Here is a 21198-nt window from a genome sequence, read left to right as displayed (position 1 = left end):
GAATGCCTTCCTATTCTCTCTAAAACCAACTATGATTTTTCAAGTAAAATAGAAAGTTCAGAAATTATGCAATGAATTCAGTTAATACCAAGCTCAACAATTCAACCTATATGAAAACCCTCTCACACCTTAGAAGAGAATATTTTGCCTGAATTAGCCAAACCAGTACCTCGAATCTCTATTTTTATTTTCTACATATACTCTGCCTAGTGACAAACTTACTAGGTACTTTATCCAGCAATCAATTTTAGTCATTATACTGAGCAAACCTATAAATGTTGGAATTGTGTTTGTCCAGGTTAAAAAGGAACTGGAATGGTGACCTCAGTGTCTGAAAATCCATGGTATCATGTTCTCAAAGAAATCACTGGCAATTTCTCAGACCCAAGGCTGTTTCTGATGTTCTATTTTGTAAACTGGGTCTTCTTTCCCTCTCAGAATTACAGTGTAACTTCCTTTTCAAATTTCTGGGAGTGTATCTCCAGATATCAGGACTACTAAAGGTTCATAGGTGGATTGCTTAAACCCAGGTGCAGCCAGAAGGACTCTCTTACTGGCAATACGCATATGCCTATGGCCTGTGACTTTTGTGACCTGAGTTTTAAGTACTTCAGAGGCAAAAAAGGAGTTTTTAAGTGGTGAAAATACTTGTACAATCATCAGTATCCTCACTTTCCTTCCAGGCTATAAAATGATGCCTGGAATATTTATATAAAGTTTTACTTGAAATTTCAGGAAACCTAGTTCTTTGATTTAATTTTTGGACTATACAAAAGATTAAACACTCTTTTATCAGTAGCCCATGCCTATGGATCAAGTTTTGCTCTTGACTGCTAGGTCTCTAAGAAAATGGTATTAGTAACTTTATTTCTTTAACAGATGGAACAATGTAAACTGGAAGACAAAAAGAGATTTTTTTTTTCATTCTTCTATTAGTTTTTATTGGCTCCCTAAAACTAGAAAAGTGGACAAATATGTTTTCCTCACTTGTATGACTGCTATCTTTGGGGCCTAAATTCTGTTCTTTTAGTGTAGACCAATGAGATCCAAAGTGAAAACAGCTCTGGTATCCATATTAGCTAAATGTCAAAATGCTTAGAATTAAGCAGGCTCTCATAATTAAAAAAAAAAAAAAAAAAAAAAGTCAGAACTTTGCAGTTCAATCCATGTGGCTGTCACAGCAATAATCTTAAATTCATTATTTTGTAACAGGAATCAAATAAGTTTTATTATTCAGGCCATAAAACTGATTTACTTCATTCAGTTCTGAAATGAGCTCTGAATATCTGAAAGCACAGGACTCTTATCTGAATTCACAGTGCCCACAGCTTCCGGAAAGCAACAGTGACACCATTTAGTTATACAAACTAAGTCTTTAAACCAAGGAAACCAAAAACAGAGGAAGATGGGTGAGCTGAGGAGAAGGAGATGCAGTGCCTCTTTTTATCAAATTTTGAGGGCCAATTTTAACTTGGAATCAGTCGGGATTCATTGTATTTTTTCCTTAGGAAAAAAAATGTTTCTATATATCCCCTTAATTAATATATTCTTTAAGAATAAGAGAAACAGCCAAAAGAAGCAAAAAGAATCCTAGCAAACAGACTAATCATTTTATTTAATCTACTTAGCTGGAGCTATGTCTCTAAATATATCTTTGATATATATCTAACTGTATAGCGAGGGAATGACACATTGGAAAGCAGACAAGTAAAGATATATCTGAACAACCGAAGGATTTCAGGGTGTCACATTTCTTATGGAGGTTCAATGTGTATAAAGGAGCCATACTGCCAGATTCAGAGAGCAAATCAATACCTAGAAACAACACAAAATAAAGGGCCAACTAAGCAGCCATGAGGTTATTTTAATCAATGCTGACAGTGAAAACCAAAAATGGAAATCTGGTAATTATCCAGTTAATTGGATTAGCATTTTAGGCCCAAAAAAGAATCCATGCTGTAACTGGAGGCATCTTTTGCTTGTCAGTGTTAATCAACATAACCAGGTAAATGTCATGTTTCCAACTTCACTTATGATTTGTAGACAAAACTAAAGCCATGCCCAAACACGTATGTGGGGAAGGTGAGTGGACATGGAAAAAAGATGATGTACAACAAATAATGCATCTGAATGTTTTAATGAGTTCTCGTTTATAATGTAAATATAAGAGCTTAAAACGGGGGCTCCGGCAGGACAAAAAAATACATGCTGCTGAGCATCCTTGAAGTCATAGAAATTTCAGGAGGTAAAACTTAATTTGAGCCTGAGGTAGAACATATTTTTTAATAAAACTGCCAATCAGCAGCTCAGCCTTTCCTTTCATAATCCTCTCATAGTAGGCTGAAGTGATCCTTTAAATAATGATCTTTCTGACAGTGATGTGGCTGAAAATTCCACATGGCTTCTTAGTCTTCAGGGTCATTTTTTTTTTTTCCAATGAGTACTTTATCATATCATTGATAGATACCACAGTGCACTTTAACCTGAGGCTATCGTAAATCATTGCAATCACAGCTCATGTAGAATTGGCATGTTGGAGTCACTGAAATAATGATGTGGCAGCTTCATCCCAGCCTTTGAACAGTGAGGGCACTGAGTCCTTTTGTGTGTGTAACAAAAGACTTTGTACTCAACTGCTACCCAAGAGGCTATAAAATGGTAGGTTGTTATTAAGATTATAAATGAAACTAATATTTTATGGGTTCAAGTGTCTTTCCACACTGGAAGGCAAGAGAGGAAAAAAATGGTATTTCATGTTTGTTGTGTCATATGAAAATCAGGTGAGTTAATAGATACATTGGAGGATAAAACAGGTCAACCAAAGAGGTGGTGCTTCCCAAATCCTTATAGCTGAAGACAATATAATGTGGAGGTTTCCAGTCTAGCCCCTGAAATTAGACCTTCTGTTTCAATCCCATCTGCACTGCTTGCCAGTTGTGTGACCCTAGGCAAATTTCTTTACTGCTCTTAACTTTGGTTTCCTCATCTATTACAAGAGGATAATAAAGCAGCACCTGCCTCCCAGAGGTGTTCATGAAGATAAAAAAGATCATTCACGCAATGTCTTTGGCCTCTGGTGCACAGTAAGTGCTCAGTACAATTTAGTTATTATTAAGCAAGCAATAACCAAAGTCTTTCTCAAAGTTCAACTCATTTTAGCCCCATATACCCTTATAGATTCATTCCTTTAGTTTACATTCATTGAGTCCCCACTATGAGCAGGCACTGAATATACAGTTAAAGACACAATTGCTGCCCAATGCTGACTGCAGACAAATAAAGAGAGGATTTCAACATGCTGTGATAAACACTTGAATAGAAATAAGTCTAGGAAAGTATGGAGTTTGGGAGAATATTGGGAAAGTCTCCTGGAACACTAAGTTGGTGCAAGGCACGGTTCTGGGTGCTTTGGGGAGGAAGAGAGTAGAAGGTCATGAAGGAGAGAGGGGGGAGCTGGAATATACATAGGAATGGGAATTTTCTCTACTGAAACTCATAATCTAGCAATGAACACAAATGACCAAAAGAACAGTGATAGGGCCACAAGCGAGCTACAAGGTGTTAAGAGGGTTCTAAAGAGGGGTGGTTATTTCCAACTGGTTAGAAGGACATAAACTTTATAAAAGAAAAGGCCTGTGAGCAAACTGTTAGGCATGGTAAGTATTTTGACAAGGAGAAAAGAAGCAGCCTTGAGATGGGGATTCATATTTGGTTGTAGAAGTAACAATGCAAGAATCCCTTTTCGGTGACCTATATAAAAATGTACATCATGATTAGCAATATATCACATGTCTGAAATTTATAATTTAATGTATTTGTTTTCACCTTTATTTAAATCTATAAAATGTGAATCTAGAGACATTTTAGAGACATGTAGTAGCACTTTAGCTCTGAAGATCCCTTACTGTTTTTCTCCTTTGGCACCTAAAATTGAGCTTTTATCTTTAAAGATACATTTTTATGTATATCAATATAATATCTATACCTTTCAAAAGCCCACATATGTAATGCCTAGTAATTCACTGATCACAATTTTGTCTCAATTTCAAACATTTAATGACCAGTTTAATAGACTACAATCAAATCATAAGTTATGCACATTCTACAGAATTCTCTGAGCAAACTTTCAAATGGATATTATAGTGTTCATTAAGTACTTTAATATATAAAATGCTTTTCAAAGTCATAGTTTTAAAATAAGCTCTAAGTGCTTCTTTGAAAAATCAACTCTACCTTAGGAATGCCATGCCCTTTAAAATGCTATGCCCTTTCAATTTTGTATATTAGCCAGATACTGATATTCTCATGAGCTAATAGCCAGATACTGATATTCTCATCACTAATTCAAGTTAGATCATTTCAATCTCATAATTTGTCTACTTTCCTAAATGATGTACACAATCACCTGTGATGACCTAGTGTTTTAATACCTTTCTAATCCTTCCTAATTTAATAAGTAATATACCTTTTAATAATGCATCTCAATAAACAAATACTTGATTCCACTATAAAGATTTTCATAAAAATAGGAAACAAGTGGCTAAAAACATAAGTGAATTCAATGCCTTGATTTACTTCTGAAGCATTTAATTTGCAATCTCTGCTTATTTGTTCTTGAAAAATTTCCATTTACTATGAAAGTAATGATATTATGATTACCTCAAAATAATTACTACTGAAAGGAAGAAAAATTTAAAGTAGAAGAAAAAAGATGGAACACCCCCAAAATCACTTTTACCTTTCCATGGATTAGATGAAGGAGTACAGGTCTTTGTAAAGCTTCCAGATTTTTCTTTCTTATGATTTTGGGTGGGTTTTTTCCTTTGAAAATGCTCTTCGCTCCTCTCTGCTCATTCACATTTTCAACATTTACATCTTTCATCTGGAATCATGGAAATAAACCTGTTAGAAAAATTTGCTATGTCTATTTCCATCACAGTCTCTTAGAAAATAAAATGGGGTAAAGCAATAAATAGCATTGGCCATAATGTATTCTGTTGTTTTTCAATTCATGATTTATAGGACTTAGCCATTAACTTTAAAAGAATGGAGAAGGCATCCAAAAATTAGGTTTTTGAGTTAGGTAAAAATACTGATACTTAAAGAAATCTGTGAATTCAGGTTTACAATAATTATAACTGGAAAGTGGCTCTTTTTTTTTTTTTTTTTTGGTCACTATCACTCTCAATCATGTTGACTGTTGCTGTCTTCCGAGTCTCTTCACTTTCTTTACCATTTTTTGAAAGGGATTATAACCCATTATACTTCACTTATATATGCAAAATTAAAGATAAACAGTCTGATTACTGAACAAGGAAGTGCATTATGCACTTGGGTCTGCAAAGTACTTTACCATTCTATTGAGAAATGGCTTACTGAAGTGGATGATGAAGTTTTGATCCAACTTGGAAGCCACAACAGCTATTAGAGTCATCCAAAGAAGCAAAGATCACTTGATATATGTATTACAATGACACCTCATTAGGAAGTTTATCAACAACTACTTATCAGTTACAAAGGAACAAATCTTGGTCTTGTGTACCTGTTTCACACTAACATGTGGAATAACTGACTTTACTAGAGAAATCTATTGCCTTTAGACCCTTGAAAACAAATATGGAATCATTTATATATTAAAACTGAAAGTTCAAGGCCTCAGTGGCCATCTAATTTAAACTCCTTTCTCAACACATAAATCTAAACTATCATAACTGACCAAATACTGCCATGCCAGACAGCACCTGGTTCTTACCTCAGGAAGAATATAGAATAGGTTCACTTCCTCATTGGTAATTCTATCTGTTATATGAAAGAACTCAGCAAAATTGAGAGCTCCCAATTTATCTCTTCTTTCGGTTAGAGTGATCTTAATTGTGTTTCACATGATCTGGATTCTAGACTTCTTCTCACTCCTAGAACTTCTCAAATGGATTCTAATTTAATGCAAATATTAATGTGAAATATAGAACTGGATATCATGCTATAGTTACTCACCAACATATGCCTTCTTTTGCTTATTCAACAACTTGGAAAGACCAGATCACTTTTGATTAGCAAGAACTTCTAAACTGTAGATCTATTTATTTCAGTGATAGATAATAAACTAAATGGATATATAACCAAGAGCACAAAACAAGTGCTGTCCAATGATACACTTCACAAAGACATGTAATCTTTGCATCTCTGATAGAAAATACCTACAGTGATTTGGATCAGTTGGTCATCATCTCCATCAGGATTCCTCCACAGTAAGACGACGTCCACATTAGACGAAATTCGGTAGCCTACACTGTCTTGTTGTTTTCCTTTGCCCCGATCAAGAAAAACTTCAGTGGAATATGTGAGTTTGTACAGCCGGTCATTATTTAATGAGAGACCAGTTGTGTGACCTGCATAAAGATCGTGACACAGTCAAGGCTCAGTTGTAAGGTACCTGTCAGACAAGGGACTATACTTTCTTGCTATCAATGCATTCCTCATTTAGCAAAGCGGTGCCTATTAGGAGCTTGGTAATATTTGCTAAATGAAAGATGGTTCTATTCTCCAACTGCTGAAATATAGACTTGAACAACAACAAAAAGAACTAATAAACAAATAAGCTTCCATTTTAGAAAACTTTAGTTTGTATTCCTAATTGATAATTAGATAACCTAAATATTGCCCTGGCTGATATTTCCTTTTTTAAAGGAGATATCGTATTGCTTTTAATTATATGGATATGATTTCTCTTCTCCCCCTAGCTTTATTGAGGTATATTGGATATGATTCCAAGTAAAGATTTAGCCAGGAATCGCTTTACAAAATTAATAAAAAAAATTTGTAATTAACATATCATTTCAGTGCAACAGATCAATGTTGAGGTAATTTTAAGGGTTAGAAGGCAGTTCCTTATTGGGTATTTAAAGACTATCCCCTGAAATGTAATTTGCTCTACTAATTATAATAAATATATTACAGTTTATTTAACTATAGTAAACTTTTAGTACAAAGGTACATTTCAAGGTTACACTATGTAAATTTAAATTAGCTGCTCCTGAATAAAGTAATGTTTTACTACATAAAATCTTAGTACAGGTTTTAATATGGCAGAGGCAGTTAAATGTCAAATAGTATAGTGAGCCAAAATAATTGATATATGGAGCAGTTCACACATTCTCTAATTCAGCTTAATTTAACCCAAAGAAATGTGAAGGAGTAGGATCAAATATTTCGAATCTGATGGGGTAGATACCATTATTAGTCTCCTTTTATAGATAAGAAAAATGGAAAGGCAGAGATTATGCATTTTACCCAAGGTTACCCAGTCAGTTAGTGATAGAGTCAGGATTTGAACCCAGGCTGTTTGGCTCTAGAGACAATGCTCTTCCTTTACTACACACATCTAAACCTTTAGGTTGAACTCTTTCATTCCTAGGGAGTGAGTTAGGAATTTGCTCATATATTCAACAAGACGTATTTAACACCTACTGGGTGGTAGGCACTTTCCTAGGTTCTGGAGTTATACCAGTTAATAAGCAGACAAAATGTCTGCCTTTGTGGAGTTTACATTGAATGAGGAGGAGATGGGCAATGAAAAAGATTATGAGGAAATTATAAAGTGTTAGAAATTCTAATAAAGGGAAATGAAAGAGGAAAGAGAATGGGAATGCTGAGGGAAAGACCATCCTGAGAAGGTAATATTCTGGGCAAAGGCTTTTAGGCTAGCCAAGGGATATCTGTAGAAGGAAGAGCCTCCTCCCCACTATCCCCACTCTTTTACCTACTCCTCCACCACCCCTTTCCCACCTCCCTCACACACACATAGAGGTAATAGCAAGTTTAAAGGCCCTGAGAAGAGCTCAGTGCAGGTGTAATGGAGGAGTAGCAGGAAGGCCAAAGAGATTGGGATTAAGTGAAAGAAACTACAAGAGATGAGGTCAAATAGATGCCTATGGGTGACAGGGAGATTTGCAGGGACATGAGTTAGAATTGGATTCTGAGTGAGATGGAAAGCCCCTGGAAAGTTTTGGGTGGTGAAATTGTGTTCTGACAAACCTTCAAAGAAAGGAGATAAGGAGACAAGAAATAGGAATCTAAAAAGGCCAGGAGAAGGAAGCATGGGAGGCAGGTATCTAAGAGTATACATACAAAATCAGACTGTGTCCAAGCATCAAATCACTCAGAACCACAGATATAAGATACAGAAGACCAAAAAAGTCAGGAAAAACCTTGAAGGAGACAAAGTCTATGACTACCTCTTGCCTCCTCTACCTCCAACTCTTCTACATTTTAACTGGTGATACTGCTACAAGTTCAAATGTTAGCTTTTTGGCCAGGAAAGACATTTTGACCAGAGAGGCCTTCTTTTTATGATGCCTATCAAATTCCAGAGAGGGCATAAAGGAAATATATGTCTTATCTAATCCTCTCAGCAGTTCTGAAAGGTAAGCATTATATCACAAGCTGAGAAAAGCTGACTCTGCTTTCAATCCAACATAGCAGATAAAATTCAGAATCTGATGTTTAAATTACTGAGATCCAAGTTTTGTGGACTACACAAAGATGTCTGTTTGTTAAAATAACTACAAAAAGTTTGTAAGAAGATAACCCCTCTTAAATTCCAAAGATTTCCAAAGTATCATGTTGATCTTTTTTCCCTTTTACTTTACCAGTCCAATGAATGTGAAAACAGACAATATATTATAGATCAGTTCTTGACTCTGATTTGTAAGTGATCAAAAAATAGGCCTCATTTTAAATCTTTTTCCTACTTTGTTTTTTATTTTTATTTTGTTTTATTTATTTATTTATTTATTTATTTATTTATTTATTTATTTATTTATAGAGAGAGAGAAAGTGTGTGGGTTAGGGCAGAGGGAGAGACAGAATCTTAAGCAGGCTCCACATTCCGCGCAGAGCCCAACATGGAGCTCAATCTCATGACCCTGAGATCATAACCTGAGCTAAAACAAAGAGATGCTTAACTGACTGAGCCACAGTGGTGTCCCTTTCCTTTCTCTTTTAACTGTAGATAAAGCCTAAAAGGATTAAAATAAGTGGACTGTGCTGTAATATTGTCCCTGTTATCCTTTCCTCTTTAATAAGTATTTCTCTGTTTATGTTATTCAGAGATCTGGCAACACTGGACAACAGGAGCATATTTTATTTATTCTGTTCATTTATTTCTTTCTTAGGATGTTGCTCTACAGAGTATGCAAAATGGCACTTCTGTAACTGAGATTAGATAAAACCTCTTCAACGTGCCCCTTCAAATCCATTTTAAAATTTAAATGACTTAAAAGCAACAAAACTCTCAGTTTTAGTCTGTCAAGAAATATCTTAAAATATGCATTTATCAAAACTAGGTAAATTCAAGGTGAGATATAAGACACATGCAATAGTGATAAGGATAGGTAATGGGATTTAGGATTCCAACAGAAAACTATAAGGCAAAAAGTAAGAGTAGGATGAAGGATAAGGGGGAAAAGATTGGAAGATGATTAATGAGAATGAACTGAAAAGTGAAGGTCAGGCTAGGGACTGAGAGAAAGACAGTAAGTGAAGGGACAGTTCCGGTTTAGAGGTAAGAGGATTGAATAGAAAGCTCATGCCTGGGATAGCAAAAGTAAAAGTACTATAAAGGAAACACAAGGAAAGCACTGAAAATAGATCCACCATGACAAAATATGATTGAAAAAAAAAGTAAGGAAACCTTGAGTCTTTAGGACATTCACGAACTCAGCCTATCCTCTTCTAAAGGAACACAAGTCCCTACTAATCCCACCCCTCCTTCTTTTCAGTACAACCTGCACTCAACATTCACCCAGACCTGGGGATTTGCTAAACAGTTGCATTTATAATTAAGTTTGAGATGGAACAATTAAAAAGTAAAAATGAATAATCTTTTTTTAAAGTTTGAGATGGATTGTGAGGTGATACATGAAATCCCAAAACTTACAATGGCCTGATTTAAAAATGGACGATTACAAGTAGTTTGTTTCTTAAGTGTCAATCATTACAAAGGGTAAGGAATCTATAATGAAGTCATGGTAACATAATACAAAAAGTTATTACATCCAGGTAGAGAGAGCTGTCAAGTCCTGTAGTTTTTATTTATAATATTTGACATAAGTAGCTTGTAGCAATGAAGCCAATGGTGCTTAAACTTTGGGGCCTTCACTTGGCCAAGCTCCTTCCAAGATCTTGGAAGAGAACTCTTGCCGTATCTTTTTTTTGCAGTAACATTTGCAAAAGTAAGATATTTTTGCAATCTTTTCTCGAAGATGGCCCCTAAATTGCATAAGCTTCAGGTTATAAAACTCCGGAGTTACCATTGAGCTTGTACACAACAAACTAGCTATCTGTCATCTTCTAAACTGTATTTCCTGTATGTCATTGTCATGTATGTGCCTGAATGTGTGTGCGTGTGTCTTAGAGTCTCTATGTGTGCATGTGTTGCAAAACATCAAGTTATCCAATTTTCTCCTTTATAGAGTGGGAAAAGATAGAAGTGTACAATAACTACTATAGTTCAATTATTTTTCTCAAAATAATAAGGGTATAAGATTTGCTATTATGGTATATAAATCTTTCATATTTCAAATGCTCAAAAATTTACTTAGCAGATAATACCAAATAAGGACTATATTTTTAAATAATAAACACTTTAGAAACTGATGAAAAATATTGTCTTTAGTTCCAGAGCCTAAAGTATGATTTGCTTAGCTGAAATAATTTAAATTTAGCCCTGCCTTTATTTCTTCAATAACAAAGATTGTCTCTCAAGAGAAATCTTGGGACAAATTTCACTTTATGATCAAGAACTAGTTATCCCAAAAGTGTTTTAGAAGTTTGCAAGTGAATTGTTTTATGTCACTTAGAGTACACAGTTATTAAAACTGGATCCTATCATGCTAAGTTATGTGTTAGATTAACTGGTTTTTACAGTGTGTCCTCTTAAGAGACTCTAAAAGTGATTAGTTTACATCAGGGGCCACACTTAGAAATCCAAGGAGTTTGTTTATGTTCTAGCTGATTTAAAACAAGATTCCATATTAATACATTTCCTTCAGCTTGCAGAAACCATCCCTTATAAAATATGTTTGTTCTAAAAAGTATCAATTCATATGTGTTTTTTAAAACCAACTTTATTTTAAAGTAGAAACTATAACTAGTAACACTATTAATCCAAAGATAATAAGTCTTATTTCTTAAATCTACACCATGTAGCTTTATTTTCTTTAATTCACTAAGTATGATAATTCTCACTTTTGAAAGGTAATGTAATTAAATGCATGCTTTACCATTTCATTCATAATTCTTTGGCAAATCAAACGCCTTTTTCATTGGGTCTAATTCTTCTTGATGTCACATTGCTAAGCAACTACAAGGAAATTTAAAACTGGATTTTCAAAATCCTCTTTTACAATTCAAATGAAGGAGCTGCATTCACTGAGTGACCAACAGCAGCAGGTAACAATAGTTGGCATTTCTTTTCTCACTTTTAAAAATAGACCATGAATGAGAAATTGAAGCAAGGGGCACATTAGTCTATGGAACTGAAACTAAAAGGAACCTCTGTTTTCTTAATGTATGTAGGAATTTGCATTTGTTTTTCATTCCAACCCAGGCATGCCTTCACGAGTATTCCAAAGTTATGTAGTTTTGAAGAGGGTTTAGTTAGGAACTCTTTCACTATTTCTCTCTCTCTCTTTCATGCACACACTGATTAAAATTAAAGTTTAGCAAAAGGCAACACAAACTTACCTTTAACAGATGCTGAATATGAAGAAATGAAGCAGAGAAAAAGCACAGCGAGGAGAATCATATTGACTAGCTACCCTCTAATGCATCCAGTTCCCAGCCAGGAGTCACTGAGAAGTGGACTCTTCTGATGGCAGCCAGGAAGTGACCCTCCTCAGAACCCGCAACAAGCATGTTTATCTTTGGGGAAAGGTCAGATTCCAAACTCCAAAATGAGGACCTAAGTTCACCAAAGAACTCACTATTAATGATTAAACTTAGGTGGGCTGTAGGTCTTGGTGTCTCATTCCATTTAATTTTTTTTAACTCAAGAAGGAAAATCAAGAAAAATTTCACTTTTGAGATCTAAACCAGTCTGCCTTCCTATAAATTCAGAAGTGCTGAAGGACATTTGAGAAAAACTGGTGGCAATACTTCTCTATTCAATACACAGTATCATTGTCCTATATTAGGTGCTTATTCGTATATTTTGCCACTTTATGTGGGAGGGTGGTGAGGATTCTCAACTAAGCTAAATCTTAATTGAATTTTATTATGTCTTTTTGGCCAACTTGGAATTTTTTTTAATACTGTGTGGGTGCTATTATTTAAGAATCACTCTGAATTTTAGGATTTATTTTTAAATTTTTAGATTGTACTACCACCAACTACTTCAAAATAATGTTATAGCAGATAGAGGTTTTCACTTTGAAAATTAGATGGTTCTCTTTATGTGTGAAACTAATAGGGTTGTAGCAAATCAGCATTATCTATCATTAATATGCTAGCAGGCCAATTGAGGATATTATAGTAGACCTCTAGCTCTTTCTATGACAGGAAACACTTGTCTGAGTCCTCGGGCTGGCTAGTTGGAGTCCCCTATGCTTTCTGAATCCCATTTCTAGGAAAAGATTCAGAGGTAGAATTATAGCCCTTAGCACTTTTGCTACAGAAAATTAATCAGGAAATTCTCTAGAATTAAAGTTAATATACTAGTATAGCTAAGACTATGCTAACCGAAACAACACTTGTCCTTGAAAACTCCTGCAAGGAAAAAAAAAAAAAAAAAAAGAAAACTCCTGCAAGGGAAACCTGCTCTGAACAAAACCTACTAAAATGAGATGGTTTGGGGAGAAGGTGGGGATGTTTTCGCAGGGAATAAAGTACTGGTAAAGGGCTATTTGAATGAACTTGAAAATACAGCCATGTTCAAGTATAAAATGAGTTCTTAAATCTTCCTTCCTCTTTCTCAAAACCTTTCTAGAATCCTAACCTTAAGCTTATATCTTTTAGACAACCCAAGTAAAAGAAAGCCAATAGGGTCACGAAGTGAAGTATAAAATTTTAAAATCTCTAGAGTTAAGCCTATTACCTCTTGAAATATGTTTTTGTAGAAAGAACTGAAAGATGAAAATTGTTTGTCTTTATCATCTACTGAGATTAGAACTTTATTTGCTATCCTAAGTTTCATATACAATCATGGTTGAAGTACCTATACAAAAATAAAATGTCTGGCTGTGAGTACCACTGTAAAAGTATAAATAATACGCTTTTCTGGGGTAAACAGAAAAGGCCATTCTTAAAAAAATGTTTGTTGAGGAAATGTAACTTTTTATGAATAACAGGAATTACAAATACAAGGTAATGTGAAAGTGCTTTGCTGCTTTACATTTGAATGGATTTCTACATGTTTCATGATATCTGCATTACACACATTGTGATATGAAGCCATTAGAGGCACCTAAACTTTACGTGCTTATTTATTTAAATTAAAGACTGGTTTGAGTCATATGTGATTCTATGAAAACTGTCTTTTGTATTTCCATTTGAGGCTCATAGTCACATAGACCTTTAATGTTTGTGGTTAGATTATGCGATTCATGATACGTGTCTCTTTGGGTAAAGTACCATTTGTTGTCAAGTGTCTACCAGAGTCCAACCAATAAAAACCACATCAGTATTGCCTAATAAAATAAGTTCTTTCATTGAGCATTTGCTTTGGACTAGAAAGCTTCTGTGAATCACAGTATTAAACAGTCATTTCAGCCTGGGATGTTTAAAGAAGCCTGTTTCTGTTAGTAATAAATAACATCATCCTTTTATATTTTGCTTATAACTTTTACTTCGTACAAGGATATTTGAAAGACTTAAGATTGTTTCATGAGAAATGAAATAAGAATGCCAAATTCTTTCCATATTCAGTGAATTCTGTGTACCATAGAAGAGGCATTCTCCTCTGTTGCTCAGCTGATCAACTAGAGCAAATGTGGTATAACATATTTGGAAGATATCTCCCCAAATTCATAACCTATTTCACATGGCATGTGAAACAGAACAGAAGCACAGCACAGTATAAAAATAACAAGAGCTATCATCTATGAAGTGATTACTATGTATAATACACTATGCTAATAAGCACTTTAGATTTTTTATAATATATTCTAACAATTTACATATTAGAAAAATGAAGCTTGGATTAATTTAGTAAAAATGACTACGAAATATAGAAAAGCAAACCTTAAAATCTAATCACTCTTCTCCTTTACTTGAAAAATATTAGAGATAGAAAGTGGAAAAATTGATTTATTAACGATGACAGAGGAATATTAACTGGGACTGTCACTAACTTTAATAAGTCTTTCACAATTTGTACAGAAGCTAACAGAGCACTTACTGTTGTGTTTAGATGTTCATACAGGCTGAACATACAGGGGGGAAAATTGATCCGTGCTAACCAGGTCAAAATCAAATAATAGATTTTAAAACAATTCTATTGAAATGAAATTCTATTGGTAGTACATGACACTGTGGAGTATCTGCTATACAATTATTTGGCAGTGATAAATAAGAAAACTATGACATAAAGATGAGTGACTAATTCCAAAGTGCAGGTGTGTTTCTGTTAAGTATCAGAGGTTATTAGAAGTTAGCTCATTTTCCAAGATTGGAAGACAAATGAACTTCACCCATGAGGAGCTGGAAGGAAATGCATTACCTTACCAGATATCGATATAGTAAGTCAGACTATATGATTGAGAAAAAAAAGTCTTTATATCATAGGAACACTTTACTGTGTTCTTAGGGGGGGAAATGACATTAATAGGGGAAAAAATTAGAAAGGCACTTCAAGTTACCCTTAAGTGGTCATAATAAAGTCTAATAGCATTTTCAATTGAATGAAGGAGTTAGAATTTTCAAGAGGTCTTGCAAAAATCATTCTGTTAGGTTGAGAATATTCTTATGATGTAATGATCTCTTTTACACCAAGGCAAAATTATAGGAGAATATATAAACTATTTTAGAAAGTATATTTTAAGAATTCTCTTTGAAAAAATAAAAATCTAAGTGCCTAACACTAAATGCCTTTCCTTAACAAGAATAAACTTGAGACTTAGGTTTGAAACATTTGAAATCTAAGGCTCTCCAAAAAGGATAGTAGTTTTTCCAAAATGAAGTTAATAAACAAACTGTATCTTCACCCCCATTTCCACAGACACATATTTGACAACAACAACAAAAAACCCTTATGGTTCAATAATAACCCAACAGCTCCCTAAGAGGAGTCCAACTTTACATTATCTTTGACCACAAAATAACTGATTTTTCAGCATTTAAAGGAGAGAAATGATGACTGTCTTTCAGTAAACTACTGTAAAGAAAATAAAATTTAGATTTATATCAGATTGATTTTAATTACTAAGATAGCCTAGAGATTTCCTATATAGCCTGCATCTAGTTATTCCTCTTAGTATCTTACATTATTTGTGAGATTTATTTTTGTTTTTTTAAATTAACAAACCAATATTGGTACATTATTATTAACTAAGATACAAGCATATGTTATTTTTTTGTACTTTATTGCGCTTTGCAGATCAAATTGTGCCATTTTTCCAACAACATTTGCCCATTTTATGACTGTCACATTTTGGTAATTCTTACAATATTTCAAAATTTTTTCTCATTATTATATTTGTTATATTGATCTGTGATCAATGACCTTTGATGTTACTATTGTAATTGTTTTAGGGCACCACAAACCACATCCATATAAGATGGAGAATTTAATAAATAAATGTGTGTGTTCTGAGTGCTCCACTAGCCAGCTGTTCCCCCATCTCTCTCCATCGCCATAGGTCTCCTATCCCCTGAGACACAATATTGAAATTAGGCTAACTGATAACCCTACAATGGCATCTATATGTTTAAGTGGAAGGAATAATCACATGTCTCTTACTTTAAATAAAAAGCTAGAAATGATTAAATTTAGTGAGAAAGGCATATCAAAAGCCATGATAGGCCAAAAGCTAGGCCTTTGGTACTAAACAATTAGCCAACTTGTGAATGCAAAGTTCTTAAAGGAAATGTTAGTTCACTGAACACATGAATGGTAAGATGAAACAGCCTTCTTGCATATATGAAGAAAGTTTGAGTGGTCTGGAAAGAAGATCAAACCAGCCACAACGTTCCCTCAAGCTAAAGCTTAATCCCTGGCAATGCCCTAACTCTCAATTCTCTGAAGGGTGAGAGAGGTGAGGAAGCTGTAGAGTTTGAGGCTAACAGAAAATTTTGAAGCTATCAGGGGTTGGTTCATGAGGTTTAAAGAAAGGAGTCATCTCCATAACATAAAAGTGCAAGGTGAAGCAGCATGTGCTGATGTAGAAGATGAAGCAAGTTATCCCAAAGATCTAGCTAAGATTCATGAAGGTGGCTACACTAAATAATAGATTTTCGATATAGAAGAAACAGAAAAAGATGCCACTTAGGACTTTTATAGCTAGAGAGAAGTCAATGCCTGGCTTCAAATCATCAGAGCCAAGCCGACTTGTGACTTTAGGTTGAAACCAATGCTCATTTGCCATTCAGAAAATTCTAGGGCCCTAAGAATCACACTCAATCTACTCTGCCTGTGTCCTATCAATGAAACAATAAAGCCTGGATGATAACACATCTATTTATAAACAGTTTACTAATACTGTAAGCCTACTGCTGAGACCTACTGCTCAGAAAAGACTTCCTTTCAAAATATTATTGCTTACAGACAGTGCACCTGATCACCCAAGAGCTTTCATGGGTGTGTGCAATGAGATTTATGTTGTTTTCATGCCCATTAACACAATATCCATTCTGCAGCCTATGGATCAAGGAGTAATTTTGACTTTAAAGTCTTATTATTTAAGAAATACATTTCATAAGGCTATAGCTGCCATAGATAATCACCTCCTATGATAAATCTGAGGAAAGTCAATTAAAAACCTTCTGGAAAAAAAAAAAAACCTTCTGGAAAGAATTCACCAATCTAGATGCCAACAAGAACATTTGTGATTCATGGGAAAAGATCAATACATCAACTTTAACAGGAGTTCAGAAGAAGTCAATTCCAACCCTTACGAAGTACTCTAAGGGGCTTAAGACTTCAGTGGAGGAAGCAACTAGAGATATGATGGAAATAGAAAGAAAACTAGAATTAGAAGAGGAGCCTAAAGATGAGACTGGATTGTTGCAATCTCATGGAAAAACTTTAACAGGTGAAAAGCTGCATCTTGTGGATGACCAAAGAAAGTGGTTTCTTGAGCTGGAATCTAATAATGGTGAAGATTCTGTGAAGATTGTTGAAATGACAACAAAGGATTTATAATATTACATAAGCTTAGCTGGTGAAGCAGCAACAGCAGCAGCAGCAACAGCAGGGTTTGAGAGGATTGAGTCCAATTTTGAAAGAAGTACTAGCTAAGGTAAAAATGCTATCAAACAGCACTTTTGCGTATGAGGTGTAAAGTAACAATCCATTTGTTTGGATTTTCCTTTTCCTGATTAGTGATGTTGAGCATCTTCTCATGTGTCTGCTGGCCATCTGAATGTTTTCTTGGGAAAAAATGTCTACACATGTCCTCTGCCCATTTATTAAAAGATTTTACTTATTTATTCATGAGAGACACACAGAGAGGCAGAAGACATAGGCAGAAGGAGAAGCAGGCTCCCCTCGAGAAGTCCAATGTGGGACTCCATTCCAGGACTCCGGAATAACACCCTGAGCTGAAGGCAGATGCTCAAACACTGAGCCACCCAGGTATACATCTCTGCTCATTTTTTAATCAGGTTGTTTTTTTTAAATATGAATTTGTCTATGTACTTTACATATTTTGGATATTTACCCCTTATTGGATATATGACTTGCAAATACCTTCTCCCATTCAGTAGGTTGGGATGGTTGTTTTTTTGTTGTTGTTGTTTTATTTTGTTGATGGTTTCCTTCACTGTGCAAAAGATTTTTAGTTCACTATAATCCCATTTGAGATTTTTTTTAATTAATTAATTAATTTATTTATGATAGTCACACAGAGAGAGAGAGAGAGAGGCAGAGACATAGGCGGAGGGAGAAGCAGGCTCCATGCACCGGGAGCCCGACGTGGGATTCGATCCCGGGTCTCCAGGATCGCGCCCTGGGCCAAAGGCAGGCGCTAAACTGCTGCGCCACCCAGGGATCCCCTTGGGATTTATTTTTTAATTATGTTTTTTTCTTTTGTTGCCCTTGGACCAGGACACTGATTCCAAAAAAACATTGCTAAGACTGATGTACAAAAGCTTACTGCCTATGTATTCTTTTAGGAGTTTTATGGTTCCGGGGCTTATATTCAACACTTTAACCTACTTTGAATTTATTTTGTATATGGTGTAAGACAGTGTCCAGTTTCATTCTTTTGCATATAGCTGTCCAGTTTTCCCAACACCATTTATGCAAGAGACTGTCTTTTCCCCCATCAAATATTTGTTATAAATTAATTGACTATAAAACAAAAATAAAATAAATTAATTGACTCTAAATGCATGAGTTTATCTCTGGACTATATATTCAGTTCCACTGATTTATGTGTCTGTTTTCATGCCACTACCATACTGTTTTGAATACTGTAGGTTCGTAGTAAGTATCAGGTAGTGTGATACCTCTGGCTTTGTTCTCCTTCTCAAGATTGCTTTGGCTATTCAGAATCTTTTGCGGTTCCATACAAATGTAAGGATTATTTGTTCTAGTTCTATGCAAAATGCCTGTTGGGATTACAATGAATCTGTAAGTTGCTTTGGGTAGCAAGGGAATTTTCAGGATATTAATTCTTCCAATCCATAAGCATGGTACATATATTTATCTGCATCATCTTCAATTCCTTTCATCAATGTCTTACAGGGCTCAGAATACAGGTCTTTCACCTCCTTGGTTAAATTTATTCCTAGATATCTTATTTTTTGATGCAATAATGCATGGGATTGTCTTAAATTCTCAGATAGTTATTGGTGTACAAAATGCAACAGGTTTCTATAAATTATCCTGCAAATTACTGAAGTCACTTATTAGTTCTAATAGATTTTTCAGTAAATAAAGCCTTTAGGGTTTCTATACAAAGTATCATGATATCTGCAAGTCGTGACAGTTTTACTTTTTCAAGATGCCTTTTATTTCTTTTTGTCTGATTGCCATGGCTAGGACTTCCAGTACAATGTTGAGTAAAAGTCTTGAGAGTGGTCATCCTTATCTTGTTCCTGATCATAGAGGGAAAATTTTCAGTTGTTTGGGTTTTTTTTACATTAAGTATGATGTTAGCTGTGAGTTTGTCATATGTGGCCATTTTTATATTGAGGCATTTCCTTCTATTCCTGCTTTGGTAGTTTTTATCGTAAATTAATGTTGAATTTTGTCAATCTCTGCATCTATTATGATGATTATATGATTTTATCTTTTGTTTTGTTAATGTGGTGTATCACATTAATTTATTTGTAGATGTTGAATTATCCTTGCATCCCTAGAATATATCCCACTTGATCCTGACTTATGATCCTTTAAATGTATTGTTGAATTCATTTTACTAATAATTTGTTGAGAATTTTTGCATCTGCACTCATGAGGAATATTGATGGGTCTTTGGTTTTGGTACCAAAGCAATGCTGACCTCATAGGATGAGTTTGTAAGTGTTCCTTCCTCTTCAATATTTTTGGAATAATTTAGGTTAGGTACTAACTCTTCTTTAAATGTTTGATGGAATTCACCTGTGAAGTTGTCTGGTCCTGGACTTTTGTTTTTTGAAGAGCTTTTAAAATTACTGATTCAATTTAATTACTTGTAATTGGTCTATTCAGATTTTCTATTTTCATGATTCAGTCTTAGAAGGCTGTTTCTATGAATTTATCAATTTAATCTAGGTCTTTCAACTTGATGGCATATATTGTTCTAGTAGTCTCTAAGAAAACTATTTCCTTTTCCTGTCTTATTGCACTAGCTAAGACTCCCAGTAAGATAATCAAATATATATGTGTACTTTTTATATTTTGCATTCTTTTCTGAGTTCTGTTGCTCTTCTTCAAATTTTCTTTTTGCCAATCGCTTTATTCCTGAGGGGTTTTTGCTTATTTTATGTTGTTCTGTCTTCTATCATTAAAAATTTTCTCTTGGTTTAAAATACCGGATTATAGTTTTTATACGCTTTTTTCTATTTCATATTTTCTTATAACAACTTAAGAAATATTCAACAATAATCCTTTTTGTGGTAAAGTTTTAAGCTAAATAAGTCATTGTTAACTTCCAAGAGGGAAGGGTGGGTACAATAGCTTTTTAGCCTCATAGTTCTAGAGCTTCCTTTTCTCATATTTTCTTAAAATGACACCTATGTATCCTTATCATTTCTGAGCTCTGTCTCCTCTCCCACTTTTATTTGACCTTCATTTTCTTTGCCTCTCTTGTTCCTGTCCTGTTCAATTTGGATTCTACTTCCAGAAATTTCTCCTTAATGATGGGCTTTGTCAAAGAAGGGAGCTCAGAATTATTAAATTTTATGAGTTCATAATCTCCATATCTCTCCAGCACTTTCAGACCTTCTTGCAATTCCCTTTGTACTTACCCTGAAATTACAATCATCCAGTTTTGCTCCTGATCTCATATTGGTCTTGCTTTTCAGGGAACACCTGTTGGCAGTTTGGGGTCCTCTCATTCTCATGGCCTTCAGATGCTCTCTCGTCTTCTTGCTATTTCCTCCTACACAGATACTGATACTAAGTTGAGTTTGTTCTCATCTGCTTGTATTTTGAGCTTTATGTGGATTCTTTTTCGCTTAGTTATGTTATAGTCATGATCTGTATTTGTTGTTGTTATTATTATTGCTTTGCTATCCAAGATGTTCTACCTGTTTTTATGAGGAGATTCAGACTACAATGCCTCCATAGTCATCTTCATAGAGCTTCAATATTCATGTCTTACTTAGGGGCCAGGGGTAAGTTATGGTTTTTCAAGTTTTAAATGTTTCCTATATTTTTTAAATCAATCAAAATGCAAGTTGAAATAGTCATAATAGGTTGATTTTGCCTTGTAGATAACTTTAAAGTAATTTAAAATAAAAATTAATTTGTTTGCTTTCTTAGCCTGAAATTAACGTACACACAGTGTTACTCCATTCCCACACCCTCCCACTCCCAAGTTGCTGAAGGATACTTTT

The 21198-nt window shown here is 34.6% G+C and overlaps 1 protein-coding gene across 3 annotated transcripts in view; it reads right to left on the bottom strand.

The window, feature by feature from the left end:
• Window positions 1-21198, bottom strand: part of MTTP (microsomal triglyceride transfer protein) — a 56257-nt gene that overhangs the window by 32474 nt on the left and 2585 nt on the right. For 2 of the 3 annotated variants that reach the window (XM_072810322.1, XM_072810321.1), the window contains exons 2-3: window positions 6202-6389; window positions 4739-4882 (exon numbers count right to left, since the gene is read on the bottom strand). In XM_072810322.1, coding sequence (XP_072666423.1) covers window positions 4739-4882 — 144 coding nt within the window. In that variant the 5' untranslated portion in view covers window positions 6202-6389. Of the gene's footprint in view, window positions 1-4738; window positions 4883-6201; window positions 6390-11745; window positions 11907-21198 lie in introns of those variants that run through there. The other variant, XM_072810320.1, reaches the window with a different exon arrangement.

Source organism: Canis lupus, chromosome 33 (assembly GCF_048164855.1).
Source record: "Canis lupus baileyi chromosome 33, mCanLup2.hap1, whole genome shotgun sequence".
Classification (NCBI taxonomy): Eukaryota; Metazoa; Chordata; class Mammalia; order Carnivora; family Canidae; genus Canis; species Canis lupus.
Note: the sequence above shows the minus strand (reverse complement) of the source record. Positions and strands in the feature narration are given on the sequence as shown.